The sequence below is a fragment of the Macrotis lagotis genome, chromosome 2 (genome assembly GCF_037893015.1).
Source record: "Macrotis lagotis isolate mMagLag1 chromosome 2, bilby.v1.9.chrom.fasta, whole genome shotgun sequence".
NCBI classification, from domain to species: domain Eukaryota; kingdom Metazoa; phylum Chordata; class Mammalia; order Peramelemorphia; family Peramelidae; genus Macrotis; species Macrotis lagotis.
Genome location: NC_133659.1, coordinates 334,620,723 through 334,646,976, shown reverse-complemented (window position 1 = coordinate 334,646,976; position 26,254 = coordinate 334,620,723). Strand labels below are relative to the sequence as shown.

At 51.0% G+C, this 26,254-nt stretch overlaps 1 protein-coding gene across 3 annotated transcripts in view; it reads left to right on the top strand.

The window, feature by feature from the left end:
• The window catches only part of PACSIN2 (protein kinase C and casein kinase substrate in neurons 2), a 144,912-nt gene that overhangs the window by 116,779 nt on the left and 1,879 nt on the right, over positions 1 to 26,254 (top strand). For 2 of the 3 annotated variants that reach the window (XM_074227098.1, XM_074227099.1), the window contains 8 exons: positions 6,055 to 6,211; positions 9,458 to 9,693; positions 10,133 to 10,288; positions 17,616 to 17,791; positions 18,863 to 18,983; positions 22,868 to 22,989; positions 24,656 to 24,778; positions 25,392 to 25,588. In XM_074227098.1, the coding sequence (XP_074083199.1) occupies positions 6,055 to 6,211; positions 9,458 to 9,693; positions 10,133 to 10,288; positions 17,616 to 17,791; positions 18,863 to 18,983; positions 22,868 to 22,989; positions 24,656 to 24,778; positions 25,392 to 25,588 (1,288 nt within the window). The remainder of the gene's footprint in view (positions 1 to 6,054; positions 6,212 to 9,457; positions 9,694 to 10,132; positions 10,289 to 17,615; positions 17,792 to 18,862; positions 18,984 to 22,867; positions 22,990 to 24,655; positions 24,779 to 25,391; positions 25,589 to 26,254) is intronic. The other variant, XM_074227101.1, reaches the window with a different exon arrangement.

Sequence of the window (26,254 nt, the reverse complement as noted above, 5' to 3'; positions counted from 1 at the left end):
GTGGACAGGCTGCCATTGGCCCAGCCACCCCGAGGAACGGCTGAATCAAATTTAATAAAAGAAAACGGTACTGGCCTCTTAACAGTTCAATGACATCACACATACAATAGTGCTTTGTGAAGCCAGGCAGACAGAACTAGTGAAAGTCTTGGCCTGATAATAAACTGAAAAAATACGTGGAGATGAAAATTGACTCGGTGAGTCCCCCAGACTGGAGGTCCTGCTGGGCCTTCTGCAGGTGTTTGCAGGTGGGGGGGGTCATCCTTTATGTTTTAGACCTGAGTCTGCCACAAGCAGCTGGACTAATTCTGGTCAAATTCATCCTAAACACTTCTGCCCCAATGGACGATCATCAAACTGTGTGAAGATGCTGGAACCCCTGCAAAAAGTGTGGTTAGTTTGTGCATCCTGTTCTAGGTGCGCTTCCTGAATGGGATCATACTTGAGAACTAGACAAGGCCTTTGGACATCATCAAGTCTTATAGATGAAGAAAATGGGATCCAATATGGGAAATGACCCAGAAAGACCACTTAACCAAGGGGCTTAGACCTCAGCCTTCCTGCTGATCCTGACTGGCCAATCTCTCATCACAACTTCATTTAAGCCTTGTTAGTCAACATGTCAAGAGTTGTTTGTCAGATCAGCCCTCACTTAGTAAGCCCCTCATGTGATCCAGCTCCTGTCCTGAGCACTGGGGAAGTAAAGAAAAGTTTAGGAGAGTCCCTGCCCCCCGCCCAGAAATTTGTGGTGAGATGGGGGAGACAGTCAGCAAACCCCTCTCTGTGCACACAGACTTTGAAGGGAATCACTGAAAGAAGACACTGGGATTGAACAACATCAGGAAGGGCTTCCTGGAGGGATCTGGGAAGGAAGGTGGGGAGTGACTGGAAAAAAGGAGGCACCTACAGCCCGTGAAAAGACATGGGAGCTGGGCCAGGAAATAGCTTGTGGGAAAAACAGCTCTGAGGCCAGCAGATCACAAAGAATGGGAAGGAAAGGGAGGAAGGGATTTTGAATGACAGGTGGAGGATGCTCTATTGCATGCTGGACCATAGAGAACCAGTGGCGTTTCTTGAATAAGGAGGTGACCTAGTGAGACCCAGGCTTTGACAGTTGGAGGTTGGAAGTGGAGAGAATCTTGAGGCAAACAAACCCTCCCCTCAGCAGCTATAGCCGTAGTTGGGCATGGGCAGGTGAAGACCTACCCCTCATCCGTCCACTGTCAGGGGAGGAGGAAGTGTAAATGAGAGATGATGTGTAGGGAGTAGGGAAGTTGGGAAAAGAGGAGGAGAGTGAGTTTAGTTTGAGATACATCTATATCTGTATATGAATAATTTGAAATGTCCAGAAGCCAAGACAGAGGTTAGGGCTGGATAAATAAATCTAAGAATCATTAGCATGGAGATGGTCATCTATTCTTGGGAACTTAGGAAGAGCAGGGTCTTGGCCAGAGCCCCGGAGGAGGATTTGTGCAGGAGAGGAGTGTTCAGCAGGGCAGAGGAGAGCCAGGAGGGAGAGGGAGACACAGAGAAGGGGATGGGGGTAGGGCCACACACACAGCAAATTCATCGAGTCCAGGGAGTTATAATCCTGGTTGAGCCCTCCTATGTCCCAACATTCATCAGATACTCTTTTTTTTTTGCAAGACAAATGGAGTTAAGTGACTTGTCCAAGGCCAGACAGCTAGGTAATTATGAAGTGTTTGAGGTCGGATTTGAACTCAGCTCCTCCTGACTCCAGGGCCAGTGCTCTATCCACTGCAACACCTAGCTGCCCCCATCAGATACTCTTGAAGTGAATAAGAATGAGTGAAGTGATTTTGTAAATGGAATTGCGAGCCCTGTGGTAGCCCAGGATGGGAGCAAATTGACAGAAACAGGAGGAGAGAGATGGTTCAAAGCCCCACCCAGCATCTGGCTCAGAATAGACTGGAAGGATGAGCTTGAGGCTGCACAACAGCTAATTAATAAGTCTCAGAGCCCGTAATGAGACACAGGAAGGTTGACGGGTGCGGCCTCCGAGGACTGGACAATGAGAGGCAGGCGCGGGTTGGCAGCCAGAGGTTTCGCTTGGCCCTTCAGACGGATTTCATGACCGGGGAGATTGTGAGGAGCTGGAGTAGTTTCCTGAGACAGCTGCATCTCTGGAGAGTTGGAAGAAAAGACTCTGACCATTATCTCTCTGGGGTGGGGAAGATGAGACCCTGCCCTCTCTGGTTCTGTGGCTCCCTTGATTCTTTTCTAGTTCAAATGCTGCTGCCCCGATCCCCAGCCCAACCCGAAACTCATCCATGAATTGGCCTCTGAGAGGACACCTGTGTCGAGGCCCCCAGAAACCTCAGGCTGCCAAGCCTGCTGATGGGCCATGTTTCCATCACTTCTAAGATGCAGTGACCATTGAGGCCACGGTGCTCTTGAACAAGGTCAAGACAAAATCTGCCTTGAAAGCTGTGCTTTGGTGAGAACACAGGCAGGGAATAGAGGGGATGCAAAATTCAGTTGGATTGTGTTTTAAAATAAAAACTGTATCAGTATCGTGTCTTTTCACAGGCTGTAGGTTCCTCTTCTTTTCCAGTCACTTGCTTCCCTGCCTTCCTTCCCAGATCCCTCCAGGAAGCCCTTCCTGATGTCATTCAATCCCAGTGTCTTCTCTCAGTGATTCCCTCCAACAAAGTCTGTGTGCACAGAGGGGTTTGCTGACTGTCTCCCCCATCTCACCACAAACTTCTGGGGGAGCAGGGACTCTCCTAAACTTTTCTTTACTTCCCCAGTGCTCAGGACAGGAGCTGGATCACATGAGGGGCTTACTAAAAAAAAACAAACTACCACCTACATTTCCCAGTATATCCCTTCTTCCCTCCTTCCTCCCAGAGAACCTGCCCTTTATAACAAGAAAAAACATTTTGGCAGAATTAATGAAAAGATGGGAAAAGTCTTGACATTACGTGTAGTAGTTCATATCCATGGTGCTCCACCTCTGGAAATGCCTGCTCCTAGTTCTTCCTTGGGACCAAACTCAGAGCTTGTAATACCACAACATTCAGTTTTCATCATTATGTTGTTATTCTGTCCATATACGTTATACTCACTGTTGACATCGTCCTAACTCTGCATCAGTTCACATGAGGCTGTCTTGGCTTTTCTGTGTTTATTCCATTCGTTATTCAAGAGAATTCTCAAAAAAGCATTCAAGATTCCTTAAGGATATGATTTCTTTCTTATCACATTCAACTTAGATCAGTGTATACTATGTGGGAGGAGGGAAGCAAGATGGGGGGAAAATTATAAAATTCAAAATAAGGAAAGCGTTCAAGAGAAACCAATAAATTTCCTGATTTTTTCATGGTTGACATTTTGTTTTTTCAATTACATGTTAAGAAAATTTTTATAATTTTTTTGAATACCTAAACCAGAGAAGGAGAAAGCTAAGAAAGGGAATTTGAGAACAATGTCATTTTAATTAATATTTGATTTTTCCAGTTACATATTAGGATAGTTTTTCAACACTCATCCACTTGCATATTTAGAAATCAGACTGTTCTTCCACTCCCTCCCCTCAGTGGTAAACAGTCTAATGAATGTTGTACATTTGTGTTTAGCATGTTTATATAATAGTCATTTGGTGTGTGAGAATTAGAACTAAGGGGGGGGGAAGAGAGAAATTTTCAAAAAAGTGAGCATAATGTTTGTTTAGATCCTGTAGTTTTTTGTTTTGTTTTGTTTTTCTTCTGGAGGGGGATGGTGTTGTCCTTAACAGGTCTCCCAGGATTGTCCTTGATCACTGAACTGCGGAGAGGAGCTGCATCCACCCCAGTTGATCATCTCACAGTGTTGTTAATGTGGACAGTGACCTCTTGCTTCTGCTGCCTTTGCTCAGTAGCAGTTCCTGTCATTGTTTTCATTCTTCTCTAGACTCTGACCACTCATGTTTTCTCTTATAGAACAATAGTACTTCGTAACATCCATATACCATAACTGCTTATTTGTTTATTTATTTATTTAAGGCAATGGGGTTAAGTGACTTGCCCGAGGTCAGGCAATTATTAAGTGTATGAGTCTGGACCTGAACCCAGGTCCTCCTGACTCCAGGGTCAGTGCCCTATCCACTGTGCCACCTAGCGGCCCCTCATATGCTATGACTTCTTCAGCCATTCCCCAGTTAATGGGCATTCCTCTTGCTGTCCGATTCTTTGCCACTACAAAAAGAGCGGCTATGAATATTTTGGAACATGTAAGACTTGTCCCATTTTCTATGATTTCTTTTGGCTCTAGGCCTAGTATTGGCATTACTGGGCCAAAGGAGATGATTAATTTTATTGCTCTTTGGTTATAGAAGAACACTCATTAATGAATATTATCCAGAGTTTTTTAAATAAAATCTTAGCAAAAAGGCTTACAGTAGTTCACCCCCAAATCATTCAATATGAGGAAGTTGGATGTGGACCACGAATGCAAGGATGCATCAGCATCAGGAAAGCCATCAATACAATCAGATTAAACAAAAACCTCCTAAAGCATGCTCTTACATCAGCAGATGAGGAGAAGCCCTTGACAAGATTCCATTCCCCTAGGACACTATCTCTTCAAAATGTGATGTTGGCTCGTTCCCCATTGGGTCCTGTACAGGTGCATGCATTCAGGTGGCACTTCTTCCCACTCTGCCATACTCACCCAAATAAATGTTTTTTTGGAAGGGCCAAGGCTATGTAGTTGGGCCGTCCCTGCAGATCAGCTGGAAAGACTTAGTATGCTGTGAATGAAATGGATTCCTGTTAAATTCTGGAGGAAGTCTGTGGTGTTACTCAGATCATCTCTACCATTTTATGATCTAAAATTACCACAAGCTGATACTTTGGAAAGGGTGGGAGGTGATTTTTCAAACTGTAAAACTAATGTACTGAGATGGTGAAGTATGAATAAGATGCCCCCTTATAAAGCTGTCAAAGATTTGGAAATGAGCTCCCTTTGACTTTTTTTAGGTTGGCTAAGTTTCACAACTGTTTTGAGTGGCATTTCCCTTCCTGTTGTTTCCTCCTGCATCTTGTCGCTGCTAAGCAGAGAAATCCTGATGGATTTTGTGGCTTGACCAGCATTGTGTCCTTATCCTGAATGGAAGCTTTTCTAGGCAAATGATCACATTGTCTTCAGATAAGATCGTTTTTCCCTTCTCTGCCAGGCAGTGTGCTTTGGCTTCTTCTTTGTCAGAGAGTGGTGGGTAGAAGGTATCCCCCACTGTCATCCCCCACTATACAGAGGGATTCAGTTCTGGGATTTGGGCTTGCTCTTACTGAATACATGTCCCTGAGATGGGCTCTGGGCAGTTCACACCTCTGCCTGTGCCATCCTGGAAAAATAAAGCTCTTCTGATTGCCCAACCCAGGCCCTGTTATTTGTACCTGGGTCACAACACCTTCCTTAGCAGAGCTTCCACTGGAAGGCAGGAGAAGGGAAGCAACTGAGGCCAGATTTGAATTGACTTCAGGTCCAGGCCCCTCTGCCCTAGTCACTGGCAGGGCCTCCTCACTAGGGCCATGGGGTTGGCACACCTCTGGGAGCTGCCTAATATGGGAAGAGATTTCCAGGGCCTCCCCAGAATGGCCACGGCCTCCACTCCCAGGCCTGTTGCCTTCCCTTCATGCTGTGCTCCAGCCAAGCTGGGCTGACTCCTGAGCTCAGCCAGAAGGTGAGGCTTGCTTCTGTGCATCCCCCAGAGCCACCCGGCTGGACCCCCACCCTGAGAACCACATGCAGACACTTGCTGGAGCTTGTCAGTTCTGCCTCAAAGACTCTTCTGCTCCTGCAGGAGGACCCCTGGCAACCACCCACAGAATAATGGTGGGGGGTGTTTCCAAAATGACAACTAAGAAAATGTGATGTCACTTCCTGGTGGTGGCAAAAATGCCATCTGGGCCTCCTTGTTGCTTTGTCTGGGTACCATCCCTCTCCTGGTCTTTAAGAGGGGTTGTCTCATCCCGTCCCGTCTTGCCTTTTCAGGACCCCTGGGTTCTCCCCCATGATGTTCCCATGACACATGAATGTGGTCTTGTTTTCTAGGTTGGGAATTACAAACGGACGGTCAAGAGGATTGATGATGGCCACAGGCTCTGCAACGACCTCATGAACTGCGTCCATGAGCGGGCACGCATTGAGAAGGCCTATGCACAGCAGCTTACGGAGTGGGCCAAGCGATGGAAGCAGCTTGTGGAAAAGGGTAAGAGCAGACCTGCCCTGATGCCTGGGCCTCGGCATATCATTGGTGAGGTGGGGCCCTTTCCTTCTAGAATGAGGCCTCAGTTTCCTCATCTGTAAAATGAGTGGCTATCATAGGATCCCCTCTTTGGTCATTTTCCTTTTTAAACCTTCTTTTAATTAATATCTTTTGTTTTTCCATCCCAATGGAACTCTCCCCTCCTCTCTCCAATCAGAGGAGAGGAAAGAAAAGAAAAGTGATTTTGTAAATAATCCACTTCTAGAATGACTAGTACCAGCCACGTCCAGGTCTAAAATGGTTGGCCTCAATGCTCAGTGGCAGAGCTGGACCTGGTTGTGACAGAAACTGGGGTTCAGGGGAAGTTCCTCCAAAGGAAGCCCCTCTTTCAGTAGCAGCACATCCTCAGTCTTCTTCTTTTTTTCCCCAAGTTCCTTCCAGCCCTGAAAAGCCTGAGGGTCCCATGAAGGATCTCAGACCCTCTAGTCCTGTCCTCTTTTTACAGAAAAGGACAGTGAGGCCCAAAGAGCAGGAGTGACCCATGGCAAGGAAGCCAGGCCCTCTGATGGCAAGGGGTCCTGCCACCTTGGGGGAGGAGCTCTCCTCCCTATGGCAAGGTGGGACTTACACTGGGCTCCCCTCCCTCCTCCAAGGCAGGCATTTCTGTGACCATTCCATGCTTGTCCACACACTGGGCAGCCCTTGGGGTCAGGACTCCAGGAATGCGTGGACATGGCTGGGATCTCTGGAGGAGCCAGAAGGTTGGTTTCAGATCCCGTGTGGCTCCAGGCCCCCAGACTGAGACCAGCTCTCACTAGCCCAATGGCTAAGAGCCTCTGTTCATTTCCTCAGAGGTATTTCTAAAACTGTCCCATGTTGCAGGTGAGGCTCAATGAGCCCCTGTGCCAGCAGCTGGCAGCGCAGCCTCCCTCGGGGAGCAGGGTGGTGGTGACAATGGGTGGACCTTCTCCAGAAGCATGGTGCCCATGGGTTTGGGTACACTAGCCGGGCTCCAGCCCTGTTTGTCTTGGGGCAGAGCCCCAGACAGAAGGCCCAGAAGAGGCTCCAGGAAGGGGACACAGGAGCCAGAACTAGGCAAGAAGCAGAGTGGGGGAAGGAGCTGGGCAGGGGGCAGGCTCTCGGGGTGAGGCTTCAGGGCCTTCCCTGTGTGGGGTCGCCTTCCTCCAGTGATCTGGGGGGTACTTCCCTAAGCATGGTGTTCCCCATCCCAGACCAGGGGAGCACATTTCCCTGAAGTCAAGCCTGCAGCCTGAGGGAAAGGTCAGATGTTTGGCAGGCTTGAGCTGAGCGAGCGTGCTCCTGTGGCCTCAGACCGCAGCCCGTGGGTCTGCATCTATTAAGCACCTGCTGCGTGCCCATGCCCAGGACTGGCAGAGAAGAGACACGCTGACCCCTAGGGGCCCCCAGTGGGATTGCAGACGGGCTTCCCACAGGAGGAGCATTCACCAGGAAAGGCTTCTTGGAGAAGTGGGGTGGGCATCCCAGGTGGGGGCAGAGCGCCCGGAGTCGGGAGATGGAGCTTGTTGTGGGAAGAACAGGCCAGAGTCCGGGGTCACAGGACCGAAGACTCCCAAGGGGGAGAAGAAGGTGTAAAATGGGAGGTGGAGGAATGGTTATAGAGGACTTTATAGTGGTTGCTGGAGGCCATAGGCAGAGCTGTGACCTGGTCACAAGCTTGGTTTGAGGTTGACAAGGAAGATAGTTTGGAGGGGGAGAAGCCTGAGGTGGGCAGACCCCCAGCAGCTTGGGCAGTTGACCAAACTGGGGAGGTGAAAGGGCCTGGAGGGTCAGACTGGGGTTGGCTCAGAGGAGGGAAATGACCGAGGTAGAAATGACAGAAGTGTGGCCACTGATTGGGCATGAGGGAGGAGGGGGGTCCTGGGCCCCTTGACAGTACAAGGAAGTTAGGGAGTGGCCAGGGTTTGTGCATTCTAAAGATTTGAACGTGCTAAGTTTACTATTTCTCTGCAACACATACCTCAAGGTGTCTAAAAAGCAATTAAAGATAGAGACTAGATGAGATTTGGGGCTGGCCCACTAGATCTGAGGGTCATCTGGGTAAAGATGATCATTAAAATCATGGGAACTGAAGACATCACTGAGGGATTAGCATAGAGTAAGAAGAGAAGAGGGCCTGGGTGCCCCCTGCCCCCCACCCTGTGTAGTTACCAATGCCCAAGTGATCTGAATGAAGAGATAGCAAAGGAGACAAAGAAGGGGCAGTTAGAAGAGACCCAAAGGGGTGGGATGGAAGGGAGAGGGGAGAAGAGACAAGGAGAGAGAGGGAGCACCAGCATCAGAGGCTGCAGCAGAGGCAAAGAAGTCAAGGATGGAGGAGAAATCACTGTGACTTGGGTGAGGTGGGAAGCCAGGCTGCCATTGAGAAGAGAGGGAGAAAAGAAGTGGAGGCATCTCCTAGAGATAGCCTTGTTCAGAGTCCAGCCACCAAAGGAGAGAGGGGTGGATCTATTGGGCGTATTGGGGACCGAGGAGGCATGGCATACTGGGTGGCCAGAGGGAAGGGTCCGGTAGATTGGGAGTGACCAAAGATAAGTGAAGGGAGAGGAGAAGGGATGGAGGGAGGTCAGGGAGAGGAGAGTGGCGGAAGCCACTGGGGGGGGGGGGATGGGAAGCAGGAAGTCAGGAAGAGCTCTCGGAATGGCCTTGCTCATGTGGAGTGAAAGATGAGGCAAGATCCTTAGCTGAGGGGGAGATGGGGGAGTCCTGAGAGGATTCAGGAGGGATGAGATAGTGCTGAAGAATGGGGGGAGTGGGGAGAGATCAGAAGGGCTGCCCAGAAACAGGGAGGCTCCAGAAGAGCTTAGGGAACCATCTGGTAGTGGTCCAGCGTGGTTTCCTGATTTTCCTCACCTCTGTACAACAGCACCTGCCTAGGAATGAAGACAGTGGCTGCGGCAGGGGTGGGAGTTTCAGTTTGATTCCTTCTACATCTCCTATAACCTCCCTCACAAAAAGCACTTGGTGCCATTAAAAATATATTTAAACCAGGTTAATAAAGTAAAAAATATTGGAGCAAACCACTCAAACTGTTTTCTGTCTGGACTTCCAAAGTAGGGACTGAATATTCAGCAGGGTTAGGGATGGGGATGCGGGGAAGGGGTAGATTGGTCACGGAAATGGAAATGCAGTCCCATCCTCCATCGCAGCTGTTGCCGGCAGTCCCAGGCCTGCCACTCAGTCCCACACGGACCCCTCTGTTGTGTCTAGGTCCCCAATATGGCACCGTCGAGAAGGCTTGGAACGCCGTGATGTCGGAAGCGGAGAAGGTCAGCGAGCTGCATCTGGAAGTTAAGGCCTCCCTGATGAATGAGGATTTTGAGAAGATCAAGAACTGGCAGAAAGAGGCATTTCACAAGCAGATGATGGGGGGGTTCAAGGAGACCCGAGAAGCAGAGGACGGATTCAGGAAGGCCCAGAAGCCCTGGGCAAAGAAGCTCAAGGAGGTACCTGGCTCCCCACCTTGAACAAAGGCTTCCTGAGCGGGGGTGGGGTAGGGTGTCGGGATCGGGATGAGAGGGTTCCTACTTCGGCTGATGGCCCAGGCTTAGTAAGGGCTGGGGGCAGGTCATTGGTGAGCTTGCTCTAGAGGGGACCAGGAGCCCTGGGCTGCCTCTGCCCTGCAGCTAAAATGGCGCCACCTGCTTCTCCTGAACTGGCTTTCCCTGGGGCTTTGGGGGCCTTCCTCCTTTTTTGGAGCCCATCTTGCCCATGGCCTGTGCATTTTCCTCTCTTTTCCTCCGGCTCCAGGCCTTTCTCCCCCACCTCTTCCTCATCTCGGATGTTTCCTGTGGAAGAGGGCCCCGTTAGTCGGGCCCAGCTGGAACATTCTTGCTTCCTCCTCCTAAATCCTAGAAATAGAATACTGAGAACTGTTCCCTCTAGGTGGAGGCATCCAAGAAAGCATACCATGCCGCCTGCAAAGAGGAGAAGCTGGCTGTGTCGCGGGAGAACAACAGCAAGGCGGACCCTGCCCTCAACCCGGAGCAGCTCAAGAAGCTCCAGGACAAGGTGGAGAAATGCAAGCAAGACGTACTGAAGGTACAGCCACGCCGCTTCCCTGCGGCCGCTTAGAGGACTTTTGATCTGAGTCCTTAGCGGTCATCCACACTCATCCCCTTTGTACCAGAAGCTGTAGCTAGCTCTTGTCCAACCTGGGCCCTGCACCCCTCTGTCCTCCCGTCTCTTCAGGGGACACCCAGAACCAACATGCATTCGTGAGCTCTGCCTCGGCAGAGTGCCAGGGGGATCATGCCTAAGGACCCCCCCCCCCATAGGCCCATCGAGGGCAGGTCCTGGGAAAGGTGAACCGAGGCCACAAAGAGAGGTTGGAGGTTTGTCTTGTGGGATGGGGAGCCCCTGGAGTTCAGCGGCCTGTGTTTTAGAAATGCCCCCTCGGGAGCTGCGTGGAGGAGGAGGCCACAGTGCCCAGACAGGCAATGATGAGGACCCAGGCTGTAGTGCTGGGCTTATGAGGAATCAGGGAAGATGGAAACAACTGGCTGGGATTTTGTCTGGGGCATTCAGGGAAGGGAGAAGGGGAGGATGTCTTGCCAGCTGTGAACCCGCTTAGAGACGGGATGAGAGAGAAAATGAGCTCTGTGGTAGCCAGAGCTTGAGCTGCCCGGTTTGGAATGTCTGGTGGGTAGGCCATGATGCCTACCTGGAGATCAGGAGGGAGGCTGGGGCAGCCTGGAGGGATCTGGGAGTCATACCCATGAAGATGCCAAGAAATCTAGGGGCTGATGGGGTCACCAGGTGAGCTGAGCTGAGCCTTGGGGAGTTCTCCCTGTTAGGGAGGGGGCATGACCTGGAGGAAGAAGCAGCAGCTGCAGAGGAGCTGGGAAGGAGCCCTCAGACAGGAGAGAGGAGGGTCTTGAGCACCCAGTGGAGGCAGGGGGCTCAGTAGAGAGGTGAAGGAGGCCAAAATCTACCCAAGGAGAATCTGTGCAAAGGAGAAAGGGCGAAGGGAGCAGCTAGCACTTGAAGGGCCCCACACACTCACCCCCCCCACACTCACCCCCAAATACACACACACACACACACACGCACGCGCGCTCTCTCTCTCTCTTAGAAGTGAACGACAAAAGATAGAAAGGAAAGTAGAGAGAGCTGAGGTTGTGGGAAGATTAGAGAATGCTTTGCCCTTGATGAACCATTTATAAATATTTGCTGAATTTAATTTAATTGAAGTATTGGAGTCAGTGGCTGATCTCAAGACTTCTCACCCCATCCTGTGTACATTCTGGAGGGGTCAGATAGCTGTGTTCATCTGTTCCTGGTCAGAGAACTCCCTCCACTGATACAGATTGGTACCTCAGGATGGCTTAGAGTATCTGAGGTGCCAGAGGGACCAGACCTGGTCGACTGGACCTCAAGACCAAGAGTGATGAGTGGAAGATAGCAGGAGGTCAGTGTAAGCTCGATGTCAGGAAAGCTGCCCCTCAGTAGCCAGAGGGCTGCCACTAGAGGTGGAAGCTGAACCTCCACTTTGGAGAGGTGAAAGAATGTGGAGCTTGGACCAGAGGCCCTGAGTCCCCAACTCTCAGATCCTGTGGCTCTGACTTGCTCAGGGCCAGATAGCCAGGATGTGTCTAAGGCATGGCCTTTAACCCCATTTTTTGGATTTTGAACTTTACTGTCTTCCTCCGATTGCCATCCCTGCCTCTTACAATGTACCCACACTTGGACACTTAATAATTATTTGTTTGATACATTTGTTGAATTAAAGGCAGTTTTTAAAAGATTATGGAAGGGGGCAGCTAGGTGGCATAGTGGAGCGAGCACTGGCCCTGGAGTCAGGAGGACCCGAGTTGAAATGTGTCCTCAGACACTTAATAATTGCTTAGCTGTGTGACCTTGGGCAAGTCACTCATAATCCCATTGAGTTAAATAAAATTTTAAAAATTAAAAAAAAAATTAAGGGGATCATAATACATAGCTTTGGAAGGTATTGAATAACCATGGCATCCAGCATCCCTCACCCTGTATTTTAGATTTGAGGGAGTGTTGGGCCCAGATAGGTGAAGCAGGCAGCATGTGGCAGCTTCAGGATGCCAGCTTGCAACCGCCTGCTTCAAAGCCTTCTTTCTTTCTCTGAGCAATTGGGACTGCCTCCCTGCCTCCCAAGATTATGGTCCTAGGGGGTGGTCTCCCCAGCCCCTTTTCTCTTCCTGCCACAGTGCATGACCAATCTTCTTTCCTCATTCAGCAGTGACATTTTATTTATAAAGTTGTGCTTTTTACCCACAAGCCATAGAGGAGGATTTTAGATGGCTTACACCTTGTAGTTGCCCATTCAGCAACCTGCAGTTAGAAGTCTTCTGAGAGTGGGAGAGTTTTTGATGTCAGCCCCACATCATCACTGGAAGACTAGGGGTGTGAAAAGTAGAGGCCTCGGTTTCTGGGAGATTCTCAAGGTCATTGACAGGGTGGCTGCATGACTTCCCAAATGCAGGCCGGCCTTTGGTTCTGTCCACCCCTGGACCCCACAGAGTCTGGGGCAAAGCCTTCTTTCTCTCGGGTGACATCTAGCTGGGGGGGAAATGACATACCCAAAGGAAAACCTTGCCCTGTTCTGGGATGTCCTCTACCAGTAGCAAGGATGGCAGCACCTCCCACGGAAGGGAAGTAGCTTTTCCATCGGGATCCTCTGACCAGTCTCCAGGTGATGGGAAGCACCCTTGGCAGTCGCTGCTCAGCAGTGGGAGGCACATGGTCATCAGAGCTCTCTGTTGTTGTTTCAACTGTCTGGACACATTCTGGATGCACCTTTTGGAGGAGGCCCCCTTTACTCCACTGAATCAAATGCTTTCTGAGAGATCTTGTGACCACTGGCCTTTGTCAGGTGTCTAAAGATGACTGAAGGTGGGCTTCATCCGTAGCCTTGCACAGTCATCACGTAAGAGTGTGGATGTTAAAGCTGCCATGGCTACACCACTGAGAAAAATCAAATAAAGAAGAGGAAGTGTAAAATTTTACATTTGGGTTGAGGAAGCCTGGCCTGCGGAGGCTGGCCAAAGCCTCGGTTGTCTGAAAGAAGCCTTGGGAGCCTTAGGGGCCTGTGAGCCAATAGAGTCAGCAGGGTGGGAGGTGATGGCCAAGAAAGCCAAGGCAGCCCTGAAAGGGCCCCCTTTCTCTGTGTTCTGCTTGGTTTGGACAAAGTGGTCCAAGGATGGCAGCCAGGACAGCGAAAGGGCCTAGTGAGTATTGGGTTGAGACAAGAAGGTTGGAGGGTTCTGGGTGGTTTTGGACCATGAGAGCTGCCTTCAGATAATTCGAGTGGCTTTCATGTAAGGAAGAATGAGACAAAACAGAACCGCATGTCCAAGTTGCACAGTGGCAAGTTTAGCCTCGATCTAAGAAAACACTTGGAAATAGTTAAAACTCCTGCCAAGAAGTGACATGGCCTTCCTTGGGAGGCAGCAGTGGGGTTTGCTGCCGAGGGACTAGGCCAGATGCTAATTGAGGTCATTCCCACTCTCAAAATCTGCAGATCGGGACAAAGATGTGATTGATGGTAGAAAGTAGGGGAGGCACATGGTTTAGTACTTGGTGATTTTCTTAGTGAAATTTGAACGTCATTTGGGGTTTTCCCATTATTTGCTCCATTCTCTTTCACTTATGCTGAAAATTGACCCTCAGTAACTTCAATCATCAGTCTCCTCTGACTCTGACTTGGAAAGTGCATTTGGCTGGGCCTGCTCTTCTCACCTTCCTGGACTGTTTCTAAAAACTTTCTCATCGGTAAGGTGGGAGGCCAGGTTGGCTCCAGCATCCTCCTCCACACGGTTCTGCAGTGAATTGAGAGTCTGCAGCAGTGTTGTTCTTGGCTGGCCGTCCTAGGATCAGGGGTTGAAAAATCAAAAAGATGTGAAGATGCTGGGTTCTAATCTCCATAGGAAACTGAGGCTTGTAGAGGTGACCTGGTGGCCAAGGTTACTGTGGAAGTGAGGGAGCAGAGCCAGGCTTCAACCCCAGTGGATGTGATCGTGATTGTGATATCTCCCTCCCTCTCCCTCTCCCTCTCCCTCTCCCTCTCCCTCTCCCTCTCCCTCTCCCTCTCCCTCTCCCTCTCCCTCTCCCTCTCCCTCTCCCTCTCCCTCTCCCTCTCCCTCTCCCTCTCCCTCTCCCTCTCCCACACACAGTTGGCCTCCAGAGGTCTGGTGCACCTATCCTCTTCTAGGGAATGGCAGGCGTCCATGCAGTGTCTTTACCATCACTCCCTTTTTAGTTCCAGCAGGTGGTTTAAATAGTTCAAGTTGAGGCTATTTTCATTTTAGATATCTGTAGGATTAGAATGCTGGACCTGGAGTCAAGGAGATCTGCATTCAAATCTGACTCAGGCCATTCCTATTTGGAAAACCCTGGGCATGTCACTTCATCTCTTTCTGCCTCGGTTTCCTCATCTCTAAAATGAAGATAGCAGTGGACCTTCCTCCCAGAGTTGTGAGAGTCCAATGAGATGACATATGTAACATGATTTGCAAACCTTTAGGTGAAGATCCTTGTTGTTATCGGTTTTGTTCATTTATTCATGACTTTAATCACTTCTCTAATAAGTCAGGAGCCTGACTCTACCCAGGTGGCTGACTTGGAAATTATGCCACATTAATAAGCAAGTCTTCATTGCACAAAGAAGGTGCAGGGAGGGGGGTCTCGGGCAGACTGGGATATTCATTCACAGTAGTGTTTTCTGTGGTAGCAAAAAGAAAACTTTAAAATGTACGAATCAGAAGGACTGAGATGTGGTCCACTTGTATCCAAGCAAGGACCGGAGAGAGCAGCATGATCAGGGCCGCAGAGCCGGCCACACAGGAGAGCTCACCTGGAGCTCACAAGGGCCCCTAGGGAGAGGTGGTGATTTCCAGCCTTTCCTCTTGGTTTCCCTACCCCCAGAAACTGGTCAAGACAGAATTAGTTCCTCCTCATTTCCCTCTTGTGGAGATAGTTTTCTGAGAGGGGGTAGAAGAGAAATCCAGTACAAAACAGAGATGATGCCAAAACCAAAGCCATGAACAAAAATTTCACTGTTCCTCCTGCTGACCCTTCCCAGGTTCTTGTGCTGGGGGTGAAAAGAGGCAAAGACACCAAGTCCCTGCTCTCATCTAAAGCTTCATGGAGAGTAGAACAGAAGTAACTCATGGTCAGCACATGAGAGACGTGATGTGGAAGAGAGAAGGCTCTTGGCTTTAGGGAGACTGGATGGGAGGGACTGAGTTTTATTTACTTTTAGGTTTGTTTTCTTTTGCTAGGCATTGTGGTTAAGTGGCTTGCCCAAGGTCACACAGCTAGGTGATTATTAAGCATCTGAGGTTGGATTTGAACTCAGGTCCTCCTGACTCCAGGGCCGATGCTCTATGTACTACATCACGTAGCTGACGTTTTAAATTTTTATTGATATTTTTCCAATTACATGTTATGAAAGTTTTTCAACTTTCATCTAGATTACATATGCTTATTTTTAAGTTACATAATTTCCTTCCACCCTCCCTTCCCACCCCCTCCCCTCGGTGGTGAACAGTCAGGTGAACATTGTACACAGACATTTGTGTTTAACATGTTTATAGATTGGTCATATTCTCTAGGAGAAATTAGGAGTAATAGAAAAGAAAGAAAACCGTGAGACAGGAAAGAAGAGACAATTTTAAAAGGCAAGTATAGGCTTCTTTCAGATTCTGTAGGGTTTTGTTTTGTTTTTCTTTGGCTGAAAGGGGATAGTATTGTCCATAGCCAGTCTAATAGGGTTGGAGTGACTGAGTTTTAAAGGATGAATTTGAAGTAACAGAAAGATCATTGCAGATGTGTTCCATAGATGGACCCCAGTCTGCCTGGACCACAAGGCAGAGGGCCTCCCCAATCCTCGGGTAATTAGCAGGGCATCAGTCATCCCTGGGGGGGCCTCCTCTAAGGCTCTGCACCTCCAAACCCTTGGAATCATCTCTCATTTTCTGCTCCTCTGGTCTAGCCTCCGCTAAAGAATTGACCTTCCTCTTCCCCAAGACTAATGCTGTCTGCCTCTAACCTTGATCCCAGGCCCTCCTGCCTATTCTCACCGTCTCTTCTTCCCTGTGGGCTCCAAACATGCCCAGATCTCCCCCAAACTGCCAAGCCTCCCTAGACCTTCTGACTGTCCCCTCAATTTGTCATTCCTCCCTTTCACAGTCAAACTCACCTGTAGCAGCCCTTGCAGAGTTAGCCATGGGCTCAGACTTGCCTTTGTCTGATAACTTTTTCTCCTTTCTCACCCTGTGTTGCCTCTTACGCTGCCATCTCTCCTGGTCACCCCAACTTGTCTCTGGGCTTTCCCCATGCTGGACTCTCTTGCTTCTCTTTAGGCCTAGCTGAAAACCCCTTCTCAGCCTCCACTGCTGGGCCATTTTCCATGTCACTTCTGTTAACATGAGGGTCCCCGAATCTCTAGTCTGAGACCCCTCATTCTGACTCCATCACCTCATCAACTCCCATTGGGCTGCAGATTCCAGCCTCATGTCCACGTCTCTGTCTCAGCCTGTGTACAACTAACCCTCTCATTCCTCTTCCTCTGTTCTTATGCTTACCAAACAGGTTTAACAAGGTTTAAAACCTTAGCATCTTCCATGATTCCTCCCATCCCTCCCTCTGCAGAGCCCATGGGTAGATGGTCCTTACATTTCTAGGGGCACGGCTTCTTTTCCTTGGAGGACCTTCTCTGCACTCCCCAACAGCCCCCTGGCTCAGGCCTCCTCATGTCTCCTGCCAGGACTAAGCCTTTTGTTCTAAGCATCAAATCTCCCCCTCGCCACACAGCTGCCAAAGTGACGTTCTGCCCACCCAGAGCCGACCAGGGGCCTTTCCTCCTCTGCACGGTCTGGAGCTCCCTGTTGCCTCCACAATCAAACAGAAAGCCCTGTTTGGCTTTCAAAGCCCTTTCCAAATTTGGGATCTGTTTATCCCCCTCCCCCTAGCCAAAGTGGTCCCTGAGATGTTCTTCATAGCAGAAATGTGAGCTCTCCAACCCTGGCCTGTCCTCCTTCCTCCTCCCGTCTGTTGGCAGCCCTAGTGACCTTCAAAACTGTTCTGACACCAACTTCTGCTCAAAGCCTTTTCTGACTCTCCCTCTCTAGGAATACCCCCCCCCCCAAATAGCAGCCGACATTGTGGTTCTTTTGTACACAGCACACACACACACACACACACACACACACACACACACACACACACCCTCCCCCCCAGTGGCTCGTTGTTTGTAAAGCGATGGAGGCAGCAGCAGGATCTGTGGGTGGTACTTCTGTGGGGGGCTATTTAGGGGCCCAGTCAGGAGGCTGCTGAGTCAGGGGGAGGGGTGAATGATGATTACTGGCTGACGATGTAAATGGGTCTTTTCTAGACCAAGGAGAAGTATGAGAAGTCCCTGAAGGAGTTGGACCAGGGGACCCCCCAGTACATGGAGAACATGGAGCAGGTCTTTGAACAGTGTCAGCAGTTTGAGGAAAAACGCCTGCGTTTCTTCCGGGAGGTGTTGCTGGAGGTTCAGAAGCATCTGGACCTGTCGAACATTGCCAGGTAAGGGGGAGAGAGGGCAGAGCCTTCATTAGGCTGGGTCCTGAAGTGGGATTCACCCCTAAAATCAGGCATCTCATCTCTCCTGCTGTCCCTTCACAAAGAATCCCTGCCTTGGCTGGGCACTAGGGATCCAAAGAAAGACAAAACCCTTGTCCCTTCCCTCAAGGGGATCCATGGGTCTTTGGAAGGTGCCGAGGCTCACCCACCTGCCGCAGGAAGCCTTTCCTCCTCTGACCTCCTCTCTTTGGCTTATCTCTGGCTAGCCCAGTGTCTTCCCCATCAGAGTCAAAGCTCCTGTGGGTAGGGCCTGACTTTGGTCTCTTTTTGAACAGTTAGCACTTTGGACAGTGCCTGACATTGTGGGCTCTGAACTGATCGATGTTTGTTGAGTATTGTAGTGATGAAGGCAGCAGCTCCAGGGCTTCAGAAGGGGAGGTTAAGGCACAGAAAGCCTCAGCTTCTCCCAAGAGCCCCGCCTGCACTTCCTGATTGATCAGATTCCTGCAGAAGTCACAGCAGCCAGCCTGGGGCTTGTGCCGGTGAAGAGAGATGGGGGGCCCTCCTGGTCAGCCAGGCCTCTGTAGGCATGGGGTGGGACAGAGTGTTCAGAACCCTGGCTCTCTCCGGAGTCCTTCCAAGTTCCCACAGCCAGCCCTCTGTAAAGGCCGCTCAGATTCCTCCTTCTTGCCCTTGCAGTTAGAAGGGACCTCCCCTGAGCCTTGGATGTAACTTGGTTTGGGCCAATGGAGTTGTTGATCTGGAAAGGACCCCCAGGAGGGAGGTTGGAGTCCTCCACTTGTCCCTTCCTGGCTTTGGGATTCTTGCAAATGACATCATTTCTGGGGGCCTGTTTCTTCAACTGCTACATCTTCCGTTGTAAGGTCTTGGAAAGGAGCTCTTGGTTCATCTTCTTTCCTCGTTGACAGGAGAAGGGTTTGTGTCCCTGCTTTAGTTCCCCAGCTAGATAGACCCGATGCCACTGGAGGGCATGAATGTCTGTGTCTGCTCCTGCCCAGCATGGGGCTGTCCCTCCCATCCTAGTGACAATTCTTCCTGTTCTCCCCAATCCAGCTACAAGAACATCTACAGAGAGCTGGAGCAGAGCATCCAAGCGGCAGACGCGGTGGAGGATCTGCGATGGTTCCGCGCCAACCATGGCCCTGGAATGTCCATGAACTGGCCGCAGTTTGAGGTAGGCAGTGAGCCCTCCCTGGGCCTTTTCTTTCATCCTTGTTCCAGGAAGGGAAGGGGCAGCAAGAGCTGAGCCACTTGACTATTTTAGAAAGTGTCCATGGCCCAGAATTCTCAGCTAGCCCTTTGTGCTGGAACCATGATGTCTGAGATGACTGACCAGGCAGGTGGAGGCCCGAATCATCTCTGGAATCCCTTGGCCCCCAGCAGTCAGCAGAAGTGTACCTTAAACTGAGGCAGAATGGGTCCAGGGCTAGGCAGGATGGGCTGGGACCTCACTGCGCACAGCTGAAAAAACTGTGAGTGTTTATGCTGGAGAAGAGGGGACACTGGGGACATAGCGGGTCAGACGACATGAGGAGAGCACGTGGGTGGCAGGTGCTTTCCAGCCCCTCAGTAGGATGCTATGGGGAGCTAAGGAGAGGACCAAGAGGGGATTCGGGGTAAAGGACTTTTCCTGCTCTGGAATTATGGCAACTAAGTTGGGAAAGGTTTTCCTAGCCGTGCCAAGAAAGGTTGGTCAGATTAGCAAAGGTGAGTGGGTACTCTGTGGTCCTAGGCCCTGGGGTCCACAGCCTCTTCTGACACTGCCCATGTGACTTTGTTTCCCTGAGCCTCGGTTTTCCTCCTCTGTCCTCTGCTCCAAGTCCTTGCCCAGAAGACTCAAGGTTTACAGCTGGGCCTAGAATGGGAAGGGGAGTTGAAACAATTCCCTTAAAACTTTCGGGTTTTTCTTGGTGAGAAATCTGCTTTGTTCTGTCTTAATCACCCTTGCTCTTGGCCTTCCTTTCATTGTCAAAATTCGACAGATCTTGGCCATTAAAATTCTCATTCTTCTGAAGTGACTCCAAGATGCTTTGCAGATGGAAGTGGGGGGGGGGCTCTGCCCTTTATGGGCTCATGGTTCCACCCCCAAATGTCCATCTAGCCCCTCTGATGGGGAACTTGATTGGGGCTGCCTCCCCCAGCTTGAGTGATCCATACTTAACCTGTGGTCCCTCTCTAGACCTGAGGTTGCTCCTTTGTAGAATGAGGGCATTGGACCAGGTGACCCCCGAACAGTTCCTTCCGCTGATGCCTTTGAATCTCAATATGGAGATTCAATGGTTTGTCCACTTTGAGGAGAGTCCCAGAACCTGGCCTGTCTGGGTGACCAAGGCCATGACCTCCAGCCTGTATGCACAGGAGAGATTCATCCTCCTCCTCACCTGCTGCATGGTCCTGATGCAGAGAAATGGTTGGGAGAAACCATTTCTGCCCATCACAGTCATGGCATTGACCCCAGCTAGGATCCACCTGGGAGTGACCTTCCTTTGAGTGGGGTCCAGATCTGCCCTGAACTCTTAGAGTTCCCAACACAGACTTGCTGGGGAGGGAGAACAGACAGGCCCCACCAACTCTCTGGGGTTGTAACAGCTTCTTCTCCCCATCATCCTGGGGGAGAAGGAGCCAGGGTTAGGACAGCACTTGGGGGAGGGGCTGCAGTGTAGAAGCAGGGGCCCTTGGGACTTCTTGAGACATGGGGATTCTTACTGAGAGTCATGTTGCTACTGTATGCCAGATTTGTAAGCTGGCACTCCCCCCGGACCACCCTGGGGGGGGGGGTAAGAAGGGAGAGAGGCCGCCCCACATTGTGCTTTCTGAGCCCGTGGCCATCCAGATGTAAATCTTTTCTAATGAAATGATCTTGCTTTTTATGCTTTCCATACCATAAGGATGAAGTAAGTGATACTTTGATGTTCTTGATGCATTCGTCCAGTTCCTTGTTCTTGTTCGTCATATCCCAGGATGTGCTTTGGCTCTCAGAGTCGAGATCAGTAGACAGATCTATCTGTGCAGACTGCATCTAGAACCCTGCCAGGTCGTCCTGAAAATTGGAGACTTGGGAGAGAAAGGAAAATTCATGCAAAAGCCACTGCCTTCATTTCTCCTGCAGTGGGCTTATACTCTACTCCCCCCACCTAAACACACACACACCCCAAACCCGACCCCCCCCCCAATTGGTTTCTAATGCAGTAAAGAGCAAACCAAGGTGAAGAGACACAAGCCCAGAGCCTGGCTTCATGGGATCCAGATGAAAAACCAGCCATTCCCCTAAAGAGGGGAAGGCCCGTGACTCAGTGCTCAGAAAGAAGCTCGTCAGCCTGCCTCCTGGGTGAGCCGCTCCGTTCCTGTTTTGGTTGGCCTGCTGCCAGACAGTTTTTTTTGTTGTTTTTTTTTAGGTTTTTAGGTTTTTCTGCAAGGCAGTGGGGTTCAGTGGCTTGCCCAAGGCCACACAGCTAGGGAATTATTAAGTGTCTGAGGCCAGATTTGAACTCAGGTTGTCCTGACTCCAGGGCCGGTGCTCTATTCACTGTGTCACTTAACCGCCCCAGAAGACAGCTTCTATACAGGCATGTGACCTTGTGGGACATCTGGTTTTTTAAGTCCATCTTTGTAACTGTAGCTGGCCCCACTCTGAGGGAGAGAGTTGGAGGTCTGGCCTTTTTTCTTTTTTTAACAATGTATTAGGTTAAGTGACTCACCCAAGGCCACACAGCTAGGCAATTACTAAGTGTCTGAGGTCAGATTTGAACTCAGGTCCTCCTGACTCCAAGGCCTGTGCTCTATCCATGGTGCCACTTAGCCACCTTGGTCTGGCCTTTCTCAAAGGAACAACTGAGTCTAGCAGTTCTCAGGGCAGGCTCCTGACCCCCCTGGAGCAGCTACAAGACGAGGACAGGTCAGAATTTCTGAAGCTTCTTTGGGTCAGGGACCCCTCGACAGCCTAGGCCCTCTTCCCAAAGTGGTGTTGGTAAAGAATGGGGGGGAGTGCAGTTTCAGTGAGTGTAGTGGAAAGAAAGAGGCCCTTTTTACTCATTGATGTTCTTGCATGTCTGATGATGAGCATCTGGGAGGCCCAGAGGAAGAACTCCCATTAGAGGGTCCCTCCAGGTCCCCCCTTCGTGACGACCTTGTGGGAATCTATGCATGTCATGGTTCTGCTTGCAAGTTTGCCCTGCATCTGGTGTGCAGCCTTTTTGTCTCCACTCGGAGGGTACCTGTTGCCTCCTGAATGGAATATTCTAGAGGGCAAGGGCTGCTTCCTTTCTGCGTGAGCCTCAGTAGTTGGATGCAGTCTCTATGGAAGGGTTGGGGTAGGAAAGGTTGGTAGACGGTTGGTCGCTAGGCTTTCCCATTCCCCATGGGGCTCACTGGCTTGGCACAGTCCTCCTTGTCCTCCTTGCTATTTGTTGATGGCCTGGTCTCCCTCCCTCATTGGGGCCTTTTGGGTGCCTTGCCATCAGGAAGAGATGACCTATAGGTTGAACCAAAGGAAGGGGCTTGCCCTGTCTTCTCCTCTGGTAGACACTGCCCCTTCCCCAGGGCATTATTATTGTTGGGACAGGAAGGAGAAAAGGAATGTTCCAGGTGTGACAGAGAGCACGCCTCTGTGCCAGCTTGCTTTTCCCTCTGGACATGCCCTGCTCTCCCATGTGGGAGGCTGGTGCCCAGAGCTTGTGTGCGCACTGTCTGAGCTGTGGACTTGGAGAAGCAAGGCCTGAACCTCACACTCAGAGCTCTCTTCTAGCCGGACCGTCCCAGGATATCACATCAAAGGCTCGGGTCCCCAAGAGAGGCCAAGGGCACTTGACATCCTGGTGTCCCCAGGGCTAGGGGCAGGTCTGAGCCTGGCTCCTCTGTGGCATGGGTCTCGCTTGGCTGGCATGTCCATCCTAGCTAGGCTGTCAGGCAGAGAGCTCTTGGTAGGCACTGTGGTGCTGGAGAGCAGAGGCTGTTGTGTGGTGATGAGGGAGAGAAGGGGAACTGAAGACAAGAAAGGGGGCAGATGCCAGCTGTCTCATCTTTAAAAGGCTTCTCCTTCCCCCTCTGCTTGCTGTCCAGGAATGGTCTGCAGATCTCAATCGGACGCTGAGTAGGCGAGAGAAGAAGAAGGCTTCAGATGGCGTGACTCTAACAGGGATTAATCAGACTGGCGACCAGGCCCTGCCTACCAAGCACAGCAGGTGAGCGCTGATGGGTACCCTCCACTCCACCTGAGGGTCCTTAGGCATCCTTCTCAGTGGTCACTGGGATGCTGAAAATATGCCAGGGGTCCCCCAAAGGACCTTGGCTGTGAGTCTGCAGCCCCTCCCTGGGGGAAACATCACAAGACCAAATAGCAGTAAGTACTGCGAGAGGGGGCAGGGCCCCTGCTTCCTTCCCTGGTCCTGGGCCCTCATTGGCTCCATTGCTGCCTCTGGATGATCCTCACTTTCGAAATGAAATCAGCTTCAGCTAGTATATAATCTTGAGCTGTCTAAGGATGCTGGTGCCCTCTCATGCCTCCTCCCCACCTCCATCCTAGGCCCTTTTGGGTCCTCCAGGAGCCCCTGCTGTTGGGAGCACCTTTGATGCCCAGTCACCAGGAGCTTTCTTTGCCCACTGGGGGTAAAGTGCAGCTTCTACATTTTCCAGTTCCTATTAGGTAAAAGGCTCTAGAAGTGTGAAAATGCAAATGTCCTCAAGGGGCTCCCAGTGGGGGAAGGGTGTACACAGGGGAGACTGCTGGACACAGTAGCTTGAGGAAAGAGCTCTCTGGAGCACCATCCCTGGAGTCCAGGAATTTCAGGGTGCTCCCAAAAAATCAGACTTCAAGGGGCTTCTGGGGAGAAGCTGCTCCTCGCCTGGGGTGAGGGACTAGGGACCTAGGTCCCTCAGTTTCCTCCTCTGTAAATTGAGAAGAAAAGCGGCCGCTTCTCTCTTGGCTCACCAAGTGCTTGTGAGACTCAAGGGGCTCCTGACTGTAAAGCAGAAGTTCCAAGGCCCCAGCTGTTTCCCTAAACCCCTGAGCAGCTCCATTGTCAGGCCTTTGGACCAAGGCTCCAGGGTCTCTGGGGGTCTGGGCCTGCTTTCCCTGACTGTCTTGCTGGCAGAGCAGCTAGGTTTGCATACCCGGGATGTCCAGGAGAGTGCCCTGGCCCCTGTGGCGACTCAGTGGGACAGGCTGGGCGTCCTCAGCTTGGCCCCTTCAGACCCGGGCTTAGGAGCCACCTAGGAGTGGGTGGGGTGGCTGTTCCCAAGGGGAGTGGGCTTGCAGCAAAGCCTTTGATATCACCTTTGGGCCGGGGCCCAGCTGACCCTCGGAGGGCTATACTCTCTGACCTCTGACTGGCTGAAGGTCTGCCCCACATACTCCCAGCTGGGTCGGTCACTTTCCAAAGTTAGCCTTCATTTCATCCACAGCTGGAGCAGAAGAAAACCAGCTCCTCCCAGGCCTTTCTCCCATTCCCCAGGGTGACCCCAACCTCTGGGGTAGGAGAGTCCCAGCCCCCTCTCTGTGAGGCCCCAACGAGCTGCTGCAGCTCATTCAGCCCAGGCAGGGGGGTGACTGCAATTCCAAAGACTGGGACAATTTGGAGGGCAGCTCTGGCCCTTTGGCCCCCCTCCATTTGCTGTGGGAATGAATCAGTGGAAGGACTGGTCTTCTTGCGCCAGATGGAGGTGTCCCTGAGAAGGAAGCAGAGGGCTGGAATGCCAGTGGAGGCCTTTCTCAGGACAGAACAGACCATGGGTGGCCACCTCCTCCTCCACGTGATTGGCGCAGGGTTCTGGCAGCCGGACATCGGCACACCGCCACCTCCTAATAGACAATAGACACGGTCACTTTGCTGCTTTTTCTTTCCCAAATAGTAACCTTAGCATCCAGAGTGACACGGTACAGTCAGTGCAGTCCCAGTCAAGTTACAACCCTTTTGAGGACGAAGACGACACAGAAAGTACTGTCAGTGAGAAGGAGGACAATAAGCGGAAAAAGTTGGTGAAAGAAAGTTTGCAGTTCTGTCTTCTTCCTCCTCCTCCTCCTCCTCTCCACGCTCTCCGCTCGGGCTTCCCGGGGCAGGGGGATTGTCAGCGGCACGGGAGGGCTTGGCAGCACTCCACACTGCATGAAGACCTGGCCTCCGGGCTCTGTCTCGCCCACCTAACTGTGTCTTTCTTCTTCGTTCTTGGTCGGCCCCCGGGCTCTTCAGGGCGCCCTGGCTGACGCCTGCTAACACCATCATGGTTTGCTTCTTCCTAGTCCTACTCTTAACCATGGTTTAAGTGCTCGGCCAGCCCTCGGCACAGAGGCGACTGCTCGGCTGGGCAGCATCTACCAGAGCTTGGCTTTGCCAGCGGTCTCTGCTGAGAGGGTGGTCGTTCTGAAGGTGCCCTCAGGCACTCACTCTGTCCCTGGCATATTTTCCTGGCTCTGATTGTGAATGTGGCTTGGATGTTCACCTCAAGTCCGGCATCTCTCCCCTTCCTGCTCCCTTCACCCCCTCCGGGCTACAGCTCTGAGTCTGCCCTGATGGTGGGCGGGGGCGCTAGTCACTCAGCACAGGGCTGCCAGCCCTTGAACGACAAGCTTCTGCCTGTTTCTTTTCAGCGTCAGCAGCTATGAGAAAACTCAGAGTTACCCAACTGAGTGGTCCGATGAGGAGGCCAACAACCCATTCTCCTCCACGGACGCCAATGGAGACTCCAACCCATTTGATGAAGACGCCACCTCGGTGACGGCAGTGCGGGTGCGGGCTCTCTACGACTATGAAGGCCAGGAACATGATGAGCTCAGTTTCAAGGCCGGTATGTTGATGGGGCCCTGGTAGGAGCTGAGAATTTTCATTGCTAATTTACAAAATCTTTTTTTCCCCTTAACTCTGAATACTTTGGCCATCTCTTGGAGTAGGACTCTGGTCTTTTAGATTTGTATTAGTGCACTGCGTATATACTGGAGATTAGGTTTTTCTTCTTTTTTGTTCCTTTTTTTGTGCATGCAAGGCAATGGGGTTAAGTAGCTTGCCCAAGGCCACACAGCTAGGTAATTATTAAGTGTCTGAAACCAGATTTGAACCCAGGTACTCCTGACTCCAAGGCCAGTGCTTTATCCACTATGCCACTTAGCTGCCCCTTTTATTGACTTTTGATGCAAAGATTTTTTTTTTCCCATTTAGTTTTCCTCCCTTTCCTGCAACTGGTGGCTCAGTGGTTATAAAAAGTCAGGAAAATCCCTGACTTAATCCAGCCTTAAACTCTGAACTGGATGATCCTGGGCAAGTCACTTATCCTCTGTTTACCTCAGTTTTCTCAACTGTAAAAAATGAAGATAAAAAAATAGCATCAAATCCCACTTGGTATAGCGATTGAATAAGAGGGTCTTTGTGGCCCCATAGCAATGTGTTTTCTCTTCCCCCTTCCTTTGCTGCCTTATTTTGAATCCTGCATCTTTACTTGGAGTGCCACCATTCATAC